The sequence below is a fragment of the Camelus dromedarius genome, chromosome 19, assembly GCF_036321535.1.
Source record: "Camelus dromedarius isolate mCamDro1 chromosome 19, mCamDro1.pat, whole genome shotgun sequence".
Lineage (NCBI taxonomy): Eukaryota > Metazoa > Chordata > Mammalia > Artiodactyla > Camelidae > Camelus > Camelus dromedarius.
Window position 1 is genome coordinate 17,408,880 of NC_087454.1, and position 14,900 is coordinate 17,423,779.

Sequence of the window (14,900 nt, forward strand, 5' to 3'; positions counted from 1 at the left end):
GGGTCATTCCGGTTTCCCTGCCCTACCCAAGCGGCTGAAACGCTCCACTACGCGCGGTCCGAGCCGGGGAAATGGGCCCGCGAGCCCGGCCGGCGCTTCTCCTGCTGATCCTCCTGCGGACAGTGGACACGCAGGGGCGACCGCGGCGTGAGTCCGGGGGATGCGGGCCGGATTCGGGTGCGGCGGGGGAGGAAAAATCGAAAGTAGCTTTTCTTAGCGCTTGGGAGTTTGCTAAGATATTGACGACTGCTCAGTCCCGTGTGCAGTCCCCTCCCCTAGCTTTCCCCGGAGGGGACGCGGGCCACTGGTGCAGACGGGGTTATGGGGCCTCTAGTCCCAAGACCTTGACCCCCGCCCCCTGCTCGCCCGCCCGCTGTCTCTGTCTTAAGAAGTGGCACAGGAACCACCCCCTCCCTCCTCTGACCATGACGCTTTTAGATGTAAATCTTAGTTTCTCACTGAGGAGGAGCTACACCTAGGGGTCCTCGGACTCGGATCTCGGCTTTCTGGTTCCTATGGTCGGCTGTATTGATTTTCACTCCTCGACCATCCCCAAACAGGAAGTTCTTCTCACCAAGGGCGACCTTGGCCGCAGCGCCCCCTTGGTGTTTCCACAGCAGGGCGCCCCCAAGCGTTGGGAGACTTGGCTGAGCAAAAGCACAGACCCAAGTGGGGTTTCCACTTCAGAACCCCTGGCGCTGGGAAGTGGGGGTGTGTAGGAGTGGGTGTGGGATCTGAGTTCTACCCCGACCGCACCCCTTCTGTTAAGACCTGGGATGGAGGCCGCTGGGGGTGGGAGGCTCTTGACAGAGGTCGGCCCCAGGCCTTACTGACTTAGCGATTGTTCTTTTGCCTGGAAAAAATAACATATCCGTTATTTTTGACCTTTTGAACTGCACCTAACTAGTCTCCTTTTCAGCCTGAAGTTGTTGGTTTGCAATGTTAATAGTATTGTATAATTAACCGGCCTTTACTAAAAGATGCCAAAGTGATGATAATGAACACTTAAGTAGTGACCTCAGTTTTAAATCACCTTCATATCTCTGATCTTGTTTGATTCTAACATGCATTTAGGAGGTAGGGGCTGTTAATACGTTGATTTTACTAGTGGTTAACGACCTCAGGTTAAATCCTTTCTCCCGGTTAGAAAGAATTTGGGCAATCTGGTTTTCTGACGTTAAATGAGGTACCGCTGGTTCTAATCTCAGCTGACAGTGAGTTTGCCGCACTGTTGTCTGGCGCTTTCACTTAGAGGGTAGGTGGGATGTGTATCCACACTTTATACATGACAAGGATGAGGTCTGACCTGCTCACCAGTAACTTTGTTCCATGTTACTTTGGGCTGCAAGGCAGATCCCGTGTCTCCACTTCATAGCTGTGATCCTTAAAAGTCACACTGCTTTGGAGGTTGAATCCAAAATTTGATGATCAGAAATATTCACTGTTCACAAATATAGAAGGAGCTATGTGTTGAGCTGTTCTAGACCCAGGAGAGAGAGCGGGGAGCTGAGTCCTCAGATGTTTTGCATTTGAGTCGGAATGATGGTACAGAAACCAACAAAAGGATATAGAGCATCAGGTAGCAATGGGCGCCTGGAAGATGTGGGAAGCAGGGAGGTCAGGGTAGGCCACTCTCTCTGGCTGATGTTCGAGCATAGACCCAAGGAAATAAGGGTGATGCTGAGTAGGAGTGGCGCTTCCCGGGACAGGCTGGGTGGACCCAGCAAGGACTTGAAACCTCAGCAATCCTGACATTTTTTTGTTGTGGGGACCGTCGTGTGCGTTGTAGGACATTTAGCAGCGTCCCGGTCCTTTACTCACTGGATGTTAGTACACTCCCCAGTTGTGCCAAACAAAAATGGCTCCAGACATTGCCATATGCCCCTAAAGAGATGAAATGCCCCGGTTAAGAATCCCTGGATTGAAGAAAGAGCAAGGGCCCTGGTGCAGCAGGAGCCCAGGGCCCGGGGGCCATGAACCGGTGATAGGCTCAGCCAAGGGGCCACAGGCCAGCCTCCTAGGGCCTCGCAGGCTGTAGTGTGGATTCTAGCCTGGGGCTGACCTGATCAGAGTAGCTGTTGAAAAGCTTGCTTTGGCTACTCTGTGGAAAGCAGGGTGAAGGAAGCAGCAATAAGAACAGAGCCAGCAGACAAGGAAACTGTAGCGTTAATCCAGGCACGAGATGATGCACTAGGCTGGGGGAGGGGAGCAGGGCTGGTGGTGAGAAATGGTTGCATTATGGATATACTTTGAAGGAAGTTGCTTAAGGATCTATGAAGGATCACGTGATAGAAAAAGAAAAGTTGGAGGTGACTCTTATTTTATTATACTTTATCTTATTTGTTTTATTTTATTTGCCTGAGCAATGGGGTGATAGGTGATGCCATTTCTGAGATGATAAAGGCCAAAGAAGGGCAGTTTGGGAAAAATCAAGAGCAGGGAGGTCAGGGCTCTTGTTAATTTGAGATTCCAATCAGTCATCCAGCTGGTGGTAGCCTATAGATAGTTGAATGTATGAGTCTAGGGTTCAAGGCCAGAAATAAAAACCTAGGAGTCAGCATTTATTCATTCAGCCAGTATGTATTAAGCACCTACTACATGTCAGATGCTGTTTTAGGCGTTGCCTATGCAGCACTGAAGTCCCTCATTCTACAACTGAGGGGAGGTGTAGGGAAACTCTCACTGGCCAAGAAGTCTGTCTTTTTGGGCTTTCTGGGGCTTTTTCTACATTTGATTGGGAACTGTTTTGATGCTGAAAAGATGCCCTGACTTATTTATCAGCACATCTTCTAGCATTTAACAGCAAAGATACATAGGCAGACCTCAGAGATATTGCAGGTTAGATTTCAGACCGCTGAAATAAAGCGGATATCACAATAAAGTGATTCACACAAAGCTTTTGGTTTCCCAGTGCATATAAAAGTTATGTTTACTATACCGTAGGCTATTAAGTGTGCAATAGTATTGTGTCTGAGAAAACAACGGACATACCTTAATTTAAAAATACTTTATTGCTAAAAAATGCTAACCATCACCTGAGCCTTCAGAGAGTCATAATCTTTTTACAATAGTAACACCAAAGATCACTAATCACAGATCACTGTAACAAATATAATAATAATGAATAAGTGGGAAATCTTGGGAGAATGGCGAAAATATGACAGAGACGCGAAGTGAGCAGATGCTGCTGAAAGACGATACTGATAGACTTGCTAGATGCTGGTTTGCCACAAACTGTCAATCTGTTAAAAAAAAACACATTATCTGCGAGGCGCAATAAAACGAGGTCTACCCGTACACAGGGAAGGGTTTAGAGATGGAAGTAGTGGGGAAAAACCCCAAAAGCTCCTACAATACATTCCCCTGGAGTTGGATCTAATTAGCTCTGAGCACCAACTCCTGAGCTCAGCTACCCTAGCTGGAGACACCTGGGGATTTTCTAGAGCCTGTTGGCTCCAGGGGAGACGGCTGTAATCCTGAAATCACGAGGTCTGGGGCAGAGGCTGAGGGCTGCAAGAGGGTGGCAGCCACCCATAGCAGAGGAAGGGGCACCAGGAGGGAGAAGACAGGACGGTCATGGGGAGGGAAGGCAGCGCTGTGCCTCACTTCTCACAAGGTGAGACCAGGCACAGCCAGCAGGATGGATTCAGAAGGTGTGTGGGGTCTCTGCCTCCCAGTCCCCCTCTCCCCAGGGTCACACTCCCTGCGCTACCTCTTCATGGGTGCCTCAGAGCCAGACCTGGGGCTGCCCCTGTTTGAGGCCTTGGGCTTCGTGGACGACCAGCTCTTCGTGTCCTACGATCATGAGAGTCGCCGGGTGGAGCCTCGCACCCCATGGGTCTGGGGTCAGGCCACCAGCCAGCTGTGGCTGCAGCTGAGCCAGAGCCTGAAAGGGTGGGATCACATGTTCATCGTCGACTTCTGGACCATCATGGACAACCACAATCACAGCAAGGGTACGTGCAGAGGGGGACCCACCGTCCTGGGGTGGTTGGAGCACTTCCCTGCCTCAGGGATTCATCTATTTAAACTACCTTTTTAAAACTGAAGTATAGTCAGTTTTACAATATTGTGTTAATTTCAAGGATGCATCTTGAGGTAGAGAACTGGGTGTGTGAGACCCTGGGAGGGCAGGGAAGAGGGAAGGAGTTTGCTCCCTGTGGTCATTCCATCCCTGGATCCTGCTCCTTGGTTTCAGTACCGAAGCTGGGGCTGTGGCCAGAGTCCCACACCCTGCAGGTGATCCTGGGCTGTGAGGTGCACGCAGACAACAGCACCAGAGGTTTCTGGAAGTACGGGTATGACGGGCAGGACCATCTTGAATTCTGCCCCGAGACGCTGGATTGGAGAGCGGCAGAGCCCCAGGCCTGGGCCACCAAGCTGGAGTGGGAAGTGAACAAGATTCGGTCCAAGCAGAACCGGGCCTACCTGGAGAGGGACTGCCCCGAGCAGCTGCGGCGGTTGCTGGAGCTGGGGAGAGGGGTTCTGGGTCAGCAAGGTATGGTGGGACAGATCTGGGGACGGTGCAGGGCACGGGATCCCCTGCTGGGCTTTCAGAGATGACCAAGGTGACTCTCTGAGAAGGAACTGAACTGAGGTCTGAGTTTTCCACCCTGAGGTCTGTGGACCTGAGGTCTCCACCTTAACAACCGAGATGTATTACACAGCCATCAGTCATGGTTTTAATTTGTTTTCCCACGCACATAGCTAAAGAAGAAGTAATTGTGATTTTTCTTTTGCTTTAATCAAAAATCCTACGTATGCTTATAACTTTTAGGAATTCAGAGATGTCAATTAGCACATGAATACCAAAGCAAGAAACTGCTAAGTGAGGCAACCAATCAGAATAGCAGAATCTTTTGGAAATGAAAGGTAACTTTCACAGAACAGGTTAAAGGTGAAAGGTGACTGTCACAGAACAGGGCAGTAGTCACTGAAGGCTGGCTACCTTACAAGGCCCCTTCTACAAGAATCCTTATTCGGTCAAACCAAGCGAAATTAGCGATAGTACGTACTCAATCATTTTTGATCCTCATAAGGGGTAATTTCATCTGACTCATCTGAATATATTAACAAGGAACAGAAGACGGGGACCCCAGGTGTACATATTTACATATGGAACAGAACAAGCCAGCATGACTCTGACTGTTCTCCATATGACACCACATAGGAACCCAATGTTGGAACATCTTTAGGACACAGAATGGTGTCTCTTCTGCAGCTTGCTTTCTCTTCTTCCTCCAACCCATAGAGAAAGGGAAGTGAAAGTTCTGGTCTTCCTGACATGGGCAGGAAGATCCCCTCTCCAGATCCTTCCCCCTTCCCGTCCAGCACCTCCTTTGGTGAAAGTGTCTCATCACGTGACCTCGGCAGTGACCACTCTACGGTGTCAGGCTCTGAACTTCTACCCCCAGCACATCACCATGAGGTGGTTGAAGGACAGGCAGCCACTGGATGCCAAGGACGCGGAGCCTGAGAATGTGCTGCCCAACGGGGATGGGACCTACCAGGGCTGGGTGGCTTTGGCTGTGCTCCCTGGGGAAGAACAGAGATACACCTGCCAGGTGGAGCACCCAGGCCTGGAGCAGCCCCTCACTGCCTCCTGGGGTATGGATGAGAACCAGAGGCGGGGAAAACCTGGCATGGGTGGGATGGGAGTGGTCAACATTGCAGTGAGGGGAGGGTCTGCTCTGAGCTGGGACAGCAGTCACCAGCTGTCACTTACTTTTGATCTTTTAGAGCCCTCGCTGTCTGGCACCCTGGTCATTGGAATCATCAGCGGGATCGCTGTGTGTGTCATCATCTTTACTGGAATTTCGTTCAGAGTCTTAAAGAGAAGGCAGTCTTCGAGTGAGTAAGAAAAAGGAACAGGCCTCTGAGGACCTCTGCCCCCAAAACCCACAAATTCTCCCGCAGAAAGTGGGGTGAGGATGGGGGTGCCAAGGAGGTTTGGCATCCATGAGAGGTCTTCTCTCTTTCTCTTTGAGGGGTGGAGCACATGCTTAGCATGTGCTTAGCATGCTTTGCAGGTACAATCCCCAGTACCTCCACTAAAAAAATACCGAATTTTTATTTGGGAGCCCTGGCACCTCCCTGGGAGCAGTAATGAATGGTTTCTCTTATAATGAAAGCTTGTAATTTAAAAAAACATTTTTTGAGTAACTGGTTTTTTGTTTGTTTGTTTGTTTGTTTGTTTTTGGCAAAGTGCTGTTTGAGGAATGCAGGTACTTTGAGGCTAAGTCACTGCTGCTATTCTCAGAACCCAAGTCTAGTAGGGAGTGAAATCTGTAACACAGGTAAATGCAGTTAAAGAAGACCCCCAAAGGTCCTGAGGCTGACATGAAGCAAATGCTCTGGGGTGTCAAGGGAAGGGATGGCCACATTCATCTAGGGATCAAGACAGGCTTCTGGATCTTGAAGAAGGAGGATTTCTTTAGGTGATGTTGAGGTTGAGGAGAGGTCTACACACATGGAGCAACCACGCAAGTGGGAGAGTGTGAGGCACACTGGGTGGTGAAAAATGATTATCAAGACTCACCCCTGACTTCGCATACTTGTCAGTCTGCATTTCTCCTCTCGGAAGATCCATGGTGTTGGGGGAACAGGGGCAGACAGAAGCCAGCTCCTGCAGAGCCCTGGAGGCCTTTGGGATGGTACGTTGAGGTGAGGGAGGGTCAAGGCAGGGACCTAAATAAGCAAGCAGGGACCCAGTCTCCGAGGTCTGGAGAGTGGGTGTTAGGAGGTGAGATGGGAGGCAAGGAGACCAGTTAGAAAGCAATTCAGCTATTCCAGGGAGAGAATGGTGCCTGAAACCCAGGAGTTCCTTGGGAAAGGAGTGGTCAGAGTTGAGGTGGTGGTGGGGGAAGGGATGGGGAGGTGGTCTTAGGTCTGTGATGCCTCTTTCCTGGATGTATCTTTACAGGAGGAGCCTCGGGGGACTACGTCTTGGCTGAACGTGAATGAAGTGCAGCTTGCAGACCCCAAGTGAGGTGGAGACATGATTTGAGATTCAAAGTGAGGGTGCGCTGGTGGCAGTCTTCATGTTTCAGGACATGTTTCAGGACTTGTTTCAGGACAGTTGGACCTAAGAAATAGGAACTGTCTCAGGAATTCTGCTCTTAACCTTTCCTGGTTCACGCTCAAAACGTTCCCCCCATTTAGGTGTCTGAGTTCCCGTGTGCTAACAAGCCCCAGCTGTGAACTCTCCCCCAGAACTGGCTGTTGGGAATCCCAAGCTGCATCTAGAACCTGCCCTTATTTCCTGCATCACAGACTCCGTACAGCTCCCTCATCTCATCTCATCTCTTAAATGTGGGGGACTCCTGATTCCTTTGAATGTCTGAGAAAAGCTTGGAACCTTGTCTTCAGGACACGCACCCTAACACCTCTACCAGAATTTGGCACACACACCCAGGCATTTCCTGAACCCACTCACGTTTCCTTTTAATCCTTTCTCGGTCATACAAGAACTCATCTGTCACCAAGCCCTGTGGTCTCTTCCATCCGAGGGAGATCTGGGCCATGGTACAGCTGTGCAGGCTGGGCACTGCACAACCTGAGAAGACCCCTTTCCCAGGAGAGGTATTGTGGATGTTTGCGTATATGATGATAGTTTTCTAGAAAACAGATGGGAAGTGCCTTGAGGAGGGATGTCTTTTTCTAATTTGCACAAAGGTGCCTGTAAGTTTCCTTAGATTAATGATCCCTGCTTTTACAGTGCCTCTCCTGTATACTGGACTTGAAGTAGCACGGTCTGTGGTCTCTCTTTGTTCTGATCATGAAAATGATAATAAAGCTGATGATGATCATGATAAAGTGGCTGACATTTATTTACAAAAGCACTTCCTTGATGTCAGACTTAATTCTGAGCTCCTACTTACATGCATTATCTCATGTAATCCTCACAATAATTCTTTGGTGTAAGTAGTATTATCCTTTTTTCTTTCTTTTTTTTTTTGTAAGATGAAGAAGGTACAGAGTATCTCACAGCTTTGCTAGGGACAGAGACAGGTTTCAAACTCAGTCAGAAGGTTCAGGTGGCGGAGTAAATGCAGAAGGAAGGAGCTGGCTGTGGAAATGGCTCATCTCCTGTCTCATTGTCTGTATCTCAGTGAGTTTGACCCAAATGAAGGGAAAACAGTAGTCAATGATCTCAGCCACATTTCCTTTCAAAGTCCCTGAGGGAAGAACCCTTGAATGTGACTCCTTACTCCTCTGTTGCTGTGGCCAGTCAGCACTGTCTGACATCACTCGTAGGTCCCCAGGCTGGGGCTGTGATTGGGGATGTCAGTTAATGACTGTTGGACCTCACAGCGTCTTCCTTCAACCAGTGCTTCCGGGGTCAGAACCCTGGTGGCATTTCCCTCCATGAACTGGAGCAACCTCTCTCATATTAAGGATGGAAAAACAGAAGCCACCAAGTGGCCAAAAGTGTATCCCGGCACCTTCCTGGGGTCCTTGGGAGTCTGGTTCTCATTCCAATAATAATAATAATCTAATCAGGACACTCAGGAATTCGTAGATTCTGGGAAATTCATCCAATCATGTTCAGGCGACTTGTGTTCACTTCATGCTGCTACGTATATTGGGTGGCATAATTGTGTACAAGGCTTCCTGTCTTGGAGACCAAGTGCCTCAGACCTAATACAATTCAAAAGTATGTTTGGTAGATATTGAACTTGGGCAAAGAGACCACAGCTTATTTTTTTTAACTTTTCTTTTTTTCTGGTTATGAAAGTTAAGTGGATAAAAATACATATAATTTGTGCTTACTATAAAAAAATTGGATGTGAATTAAATGGAAACATTGCAATAGCCAGTGATTAAATGCTATTAACAATTTGTGTATTTCCTCTCAGTATTATTGCAATATATTAAAGTATACATAATTAATAAATATGTATGTTTTAATAAATGTATGGTTAATTGTGTTGTTTACCACATGATTTTCCTGATGTATTTGTCCATCTTATGTATCTATTTAATCGTCTTAATCATTACATCATTTCTTGGGAGTTATATTCCTTCTAATTTTATGTTTTGTCTTATGGAATATTTTCATTAAACTATGGTAGCTGAATTAATTGTTTTTCTTCACTCTCGAGACGTTATCATCTAAGTTGTAACACATTGGTCATTTTACCTCCAAACTATGGTGGAAGCACACTGATAGATTCTTTCTCTTTAAATATTCTATACTCAAAGCAGAATACCAAAAAGCTTCCTTGCTCATAATGAGCTTTCTATCTCATTAAGGATATGTTACAATTAGTTGGGCAACAGTTTGTTTTATATTGGTTTTATTTCAGACAGGCTGAAATTTCATAGAACACCCTACTCTTCACAGTAACACAGCTATTAACCGTTGGCAGCTGTGGCCTGTTAATTATTTTTATAACCGTAGTTATAAATCTACATTTTCTTTCAGTGTTTCTTAGCTCAATTTTTCTGACCTTGTTCATCAATTCTTAGGTCAACTCTGTTTGAAAAATCAGATACCTACCTAAAATGCCGTTATCTTATTTTGCCCCTGGGAAAACCACTTAGAAAGCGTAGTAGAAAGGAGAAGGGCGCCATCTGGTGGCTATAGTAAAAAAGTCACAGTGGTCATGTGACTAGAGAGAGTTGGGGGCCGGGCTTCTCCAGAGAGGAAACGAAATGCATGAGGGGTGGAGAGCTGGCAATCACTTTTGGAAGAAAGCCCCAGAAAATTTCAAGAAGCAAGGAAGAAACAATTCACCAGCTGTTTGAATTGCTGGAATCACAGGAAACTGGGAAAAGAACAGAAGGAAAACAAACAAACCTGGTGATCGATTGTTCAGACAACGAGCAGCAGTTAGTTAAAAAACCTATTGGGAGGTACAGGCAAAAATTCTTGTTATGTTATATGATTATAATATAGCCTTAGACTACTGTGTACTTGATGCATTCTTCATGTACACAAACACATTTAAAAACAAAAGACCTTCTCTAAAATGCTGGAAGGCTCTTACAACCTACACTCTAATTTAATAATGACTAATTTAAAAAATGCATGAATTTAGCCATTAAAGATTTTCAGATGTGTGGACAGGGGTTTGTAATTTTGTTTTTTTCAATAGACTCTGGATCATTAATTTTTTCTTCTTCCTTTTTGAATGAATGGTTAACATGTGGAATATTAATACAGTATTAAATTATTTTGTGTGACAATTTTATTAAAAAGCCTGGGTTGCCTTAACATCCTGCCTGCATTTATTACTTGGCCTGGCATGCATGCTGGTATCTCATGTATTCCATTTCTGAGTAATTCTCTAAGGTGTTTATGAATGTGTATGAGAGATACACATGATATGTTTTAAGCAATGCTTCTATAGCTTCTATTTCTTGGCTAGATGAATTTGCATTCTCCATAATGTCCTGTGGCATGAATATTTTCTAAAACTAATTTTTTCCAGCTAATAATTACTGAGTACTTACAAGATGCCAGGCCATGTCCTAAATATTAATTTAATTTATCTGAAGAATCCTGTGAGGTAGAAACTCTTGTTATTCTGTTACCCTTAGTTTGCTATATGGAAACCAAGGCACAGAGAGGTTAGTTAACTTGCTGAAGGTCACACAGCTAGAAAATGGTTGTGTCAAGTTTTTTTTCCAGCTAGCCTGGCTCATAATTCCTCTCTCCGAGTCAAGAAAACACATGGTTGGCATTGTTGCCAACTTTGGGGGATACTCTTTTAAGTATTCATTAAGCTGCCTAGTGGCAACACCTCTGATGTTTCCTAAGTGTGGAAAGTACCTGTTTTAACATTTCAGAATTTACCCTATAATTTTTTCATAAATATTTTGAAACATTTGGAAATTTGTTTTTCCTGTTCACACACAAAATTCTAACTATCAAATGCACATTTCTGCTAATTCACTTTAGCATTTAGGGAGGAATTATGGGATGGGCAGCCTTGAAGCGCCTGTGAATCATTTTTGCACGAGATTTGGGTAGAAAGGATTGTTATTAAAAAAAAAAAAAGCAATTTCTGGCTTTCGATCCAAAAATTCTAAAAAAGAATTTTGCAATCTTCAGTACATTTTGTGAAGCGGGGAGAGTGAGGAACTGAGGATAGTACTAATATTTGTATAAACTTAGTGTAAGTCTTGTCAGTTAACCTGTCTCTGTGAGTTGATTAAATATCCTGGATTTTTTTTCTGTAAACAGAGTGACCACAATGGCATTTTCTTAAAACAGTCAATAACCAACTTGGATCCTGCCAAAAGAGCTTGACTATGTGTGCAAGAGAGCATCTGTTTTAAATATGGATGTAACAGTTAATGATCTTTCCTTTGTGTACATTTGGATTCACAGAGTCCGCATTAAAACAAATGCAAAATTTTTTTCTTCGTGCTTTGTGTGTTGTGTGATTAAGAAAGTATTCAACGGAATTTTGAAAATGGAATTTCATGACAAGCGTGTTTATAAAAATTTGGAAACAAATGTTTAAGAAAGGATAATGTTAGAAATTCTCTTATCCAAAGAACATTTTCTTTGGTAGGTCAAAATGTATTAAGAATGTTAATGGGAAAAAGCCCACACAAGGACAGCAAGGCCAGAAAGTGCAAGTGACAAAAACCTGGAGTAAAAGAGTTTACACTAAAGAGAAGAAGCAAGAACATTTTCCTAGAAGAGTGAAGAGAGGAAGTGAGGAAACTAGGGAGAGACATAGTATATGTTACGGAACTAAAAACATGCCAGTAGGAATGACAGTTTAATTCAGGAAAAATGAGTAAGAAAATGGGTCATACCAAAGTAAAGACTAAGAGGCTGAAAAAGAGAAATGCGTTGAAGACTTAGATGCGAAGGAGATAAATCAGTCAGGGACTAGAGGAGCTGTCTGCCCCAGACCAGGAGTGGTGTGCCCAAGTGCCTGGGGGTAACTACTGTGATGTTACAGGACCCAGGCAGGCTAAGTTGGATGAACTATACTTATGCAATTCCTCAACTATATTATAGCTCAAAAGTATTTCTGCCCTGGGATTTCTTTGAACTAAAGTACAACTATACCCTGAAAAGTGTTGCTGTATGCTGGTAGTTCTCAACCCTGGCCGAGTATCAGAACTCTTTGTTATATATATATATATATATTCCATAAAATGAATATACATCTATCATTCCTCAACTCTGATATTCAGATTGAATTAGTCTATGGAGGTTGGTTCTGGGCATTTTATATTTTTATAAGACGTTTGGTTAACATCAGTTTTATTTGTTTGACTACTTCATGAGTCCAATTAGCCAAAACTTCTTTGCAGGGTTTTTAGCTGAAGGGGCCCAGATCACATGTTGAATGAATGGGATTTTGTGAGGACAGGTTCACTCTGAGGATGAGAGGTGGGGGAAAAGGAAGAATAAGAAGCCATATCTGTCTCAGAATAACCCATCCTCCCTCAAGCCACATGACCCAGGAAAACCTGAACTCTTCCCAGAGAGGAAGGATCCCACTTTAATGTCTATGTGTGAACACCTTTTGAATATTTCTGTCCTGCCATTCATGATTTTGGAGTCAATATCATTGGGAAAATTATAGAGAAGAAGAAATTAGAAGGGAATAAGAAAGGAACAATATTGTACATACTCTATTTTTTATTTATTTCCGTGAATTAAAAAGTAATAAGAGATTTCAGTTTTGCCTATGACCGCAGACCTTCTGCTTTTCCTCTGTAATGTTTGATGTTTCTTCCTAGCTAAGTCTCCCTTTATAATGTGGGCGTTTGTGCTGGGAGAAGGTAGTGAAATTCAGGAGCTAAAAACTCTCATTTTAGGGCAGAAAAGCAAAATTATTTAATTATTTCAAAAGTGATATAAACCCTATGCCATCAGAGCTTTCCTGCCCTCCTGGGTCTTTTCTCTCCATCCCCGGGTCTTGTCTCCCTTTTCATCTAAGTCTGAGGTGGTCTCTCTCAGGCTATAATCTTATTATAAATCTCCACAGTGGGCATTTATTTATTAATCTAGATAGGGGAAGGTGTATCTTTTTTTTTCTTTTCTTTTTCTTTTGACTCTTACTGTGGAAATGTCCAAAAGCTGCAGTAGGAAGTTAAGGAGAAACTTTCTGATGTGAAAAGTCTTTCTCTTCAGACCACTCTCAGATACAATTCTGCACTAACAAGAAAGAAAGAAAGACAGACAGAAAGAAAAAGGGGTCGCTGTAGGGAGGATTAGCCATGTTCAAAACACCACTAATCTCATTAAAGTACTCCCAGGGGGAGGCCCCTGTAGGCTTTGTAATGACCTAAATCAAGTATTAGCCCTTCCCTAAAATTAACCCCACGTTCTACAAAACGCACGTTCTTGTCTCTAAAACTGGAGAAGGCTGAAAAAGGATTAATAAAGGAAGGAAGGGAGCTTGTTAGGAATTGCAGGACCATCAGACAGGCCAGCAGGCCAAGGGGCAACTGATAATCGACGTTTCGTTTTCTCTTTCGTGGCTGTCTCACAGACTTAGTCAGAAAAGGGATTCACGCAGTTCATGTTTGAATGGAGAAAGAGAAGAAAAGGAAGAAGTTTCCATTTGCAATTGTCTGTCTATCATTTTATTTTTCAAAACACCGGACTTTTAGGGCCACAGCTTCTTCATGGCCTGACTTATAATCTGTCCGGTCAAAATTCATCCTTTAAAATAGAAAGAGCAAAAGAACTGAGAGGGAAATTCCCTTGAGGTAAAAAGTCATCTTCCTTTATATGTTATTTCTACACTCCCCAAGGAACCATTATCTAATTTATTAGCTACCACGTTACCAAAAAGAAATGAGTGGAGCTCTTTGCTCAGCGTTTTTAGCTGATTGGGATACCTTCACCTTGCAAACACGCGCAGGAAAAAAAAAGTGCGCGATAAAAGAGAAACTAAAACTTTTCGGCGTATTTAAAGCCGCCTTCCTTTCCGGCTCGCCCAGCGAAGAGCGAGGTTTTCCGACCAATCAAAACATTGAAATGTTAATCATCTCTTCCTTGCTCCACCCTTCGATGACCTAATTTGTAAAACCAACCGAACGTCTTGTTTTCAAACAGGTCCGCAAAAATACTATTTAAAAAGCATTGTGGCGGCTGAGCAGCTATTGCGATAGCAACCATGTCAGGTCGTGGTAAGGGGGGAAAAGGACTAGGGAAAGGGGGTGCTAAGCGCCACCGGAAGGTTTTGCGCGACAACATTCAGGGCATCACCAAGCCCGCCATCCGGCGCCTGGCTCGGCGAGGTGGTGTGAAGCGCATCTCCGGCCTCATCTACGAGGAGACTCGTGGGGTGCTGAAGGTGTTCCTGGAGAACGTGATCCGGGACGCCGTCACCTACACCGAGCACGCCAAGCGCAAGACGGTTACGGCTATGGATGTAGTCTACGCGCTCAAGCGCCAGGGACGTACCCTGTACGGCTTTGGCGGTTGAGAGTATGAGATTCGGTATTCTTCAAACTTTGAAAACAAAGGCCCTTTTCAGGGCCGCCCACACAGTCATGAAAGAGCTGTTGTACCTTGCAGGGAAGTTTATTTGAATAGGTAAAAGTAAACAGTTTGTACAAAAGGCTGTTAGGAGAGAGCAGCATTTACTGACGCAATCAGGTAACTAATCACGGGGTATTACGCCTACCGTGTGAGAAACGGGTTTTTTCACAAAGAGAAACTAGGCTTCTGGGAAGTGTAGAAAAGGCGTGAACAATGGTTTGATTAGATAGACTCCCTGAGAGATGTATGAGTTTTGAGAAAAGTCCTTTAGACTGCTGGTGGCATCCCTAGCACAAAAGCTCACACTATCAGCCCACACAATACACGGCTATGTAAATGAAGGCTGATGGGGGACGAGCTCTCATTCGACAATTCTCGGTGTGGTGAGACCACTGTTAAATTGCGGAGGGTGGCATTACAAGCAATGCCATGT

At 44.8% G+C, this 14,900-nt stretch overlaps 2 protein-coding genes across 6 annotated transcripts in view; both read left to right on the plus strand.

The window, feature by feature from the left end:
• The window catches only part of LOC116147792 (uncharacterized), a 49,491-nt gene extending 35,019 nt beyond the window's left edge, over positions 1 to 14,472 (plus strand). The window contains exon 5 of the mRNA XM_064476035.1: positions 14,083 to 14,472. Within this exon, the coding sequence (XP_064332105.1) occupies positions 14,083 to 14,411 (329 nt within the window). The 3' untranslated portion in view covers positions 14,412 to 14,472. The remainder of the gene's footprint in view (positions 1 to 14,082) is intronic.
• HFE (homeostatic iron regulator) lies at positions 8 to 7,815 on the plus strand. Of its 5 annotated transcripts, XM_031435453.2 has the most exons (8): positions 8 to 147; positions 3,678 to 3,956; positions 4,199 to 4,498; positions 5,332 to 5,607; positions 5,740 to 5,850; positions 6,206 to 6,224; positions 6,562 to 6,653; positions 6,923 to 7,815. In XM_031435453.2, the coding sequence occupies exons 1-8, from the start codon at positions 72 to 74 to the stop codon at positions 6,961 to 6,963; spliced, it is 1,194 nt and encodes a 397-aa protein (XP_031291313.1). In that variant the 5' UTR covers positions 8 to 71; the 3' UTR covers positions 6,964 to 7,815. The 5 variants fall into 5 exon arrangements, with proteins under 5 accessions (XP_031291313.1, XP_010978457.1, XP_064332077.1 ...); XM_010980155.3 differs by lacking the exon at positions 6,562 to 6,653 and having other exon boundaries at positions 6,206 to 6,296; XM_064476007.1 differs by lacking the exon at positions 6,562 to 6,653.
• Positions 14,473 to 14,900: the final 428 nt, after the last annotated feature.

Coding starts and splice junctions, on each gene's coding strand:
- HFE (XM_010980153.3), top strand. CDS start 72: ATGGGCCCGCGAGCCCGGCCGGCGCTTCTCCTGCTGATCCTCCTGCGG. Junction 148..3,677: donor CACGCAGGGGCGACCGCGGC/GTGAGTCCGGGG, acceptor TCTGCCTCCCAG/TCCCCCTCTCCCCAGGGTCA. Junction 5,608..5,739: donor GCCCCTCACTGCCTCCTGGG/GTATGGATGAGA, acceptor TTGATCTTTTAG/AGCCCTCGCTGTCTGGCACC.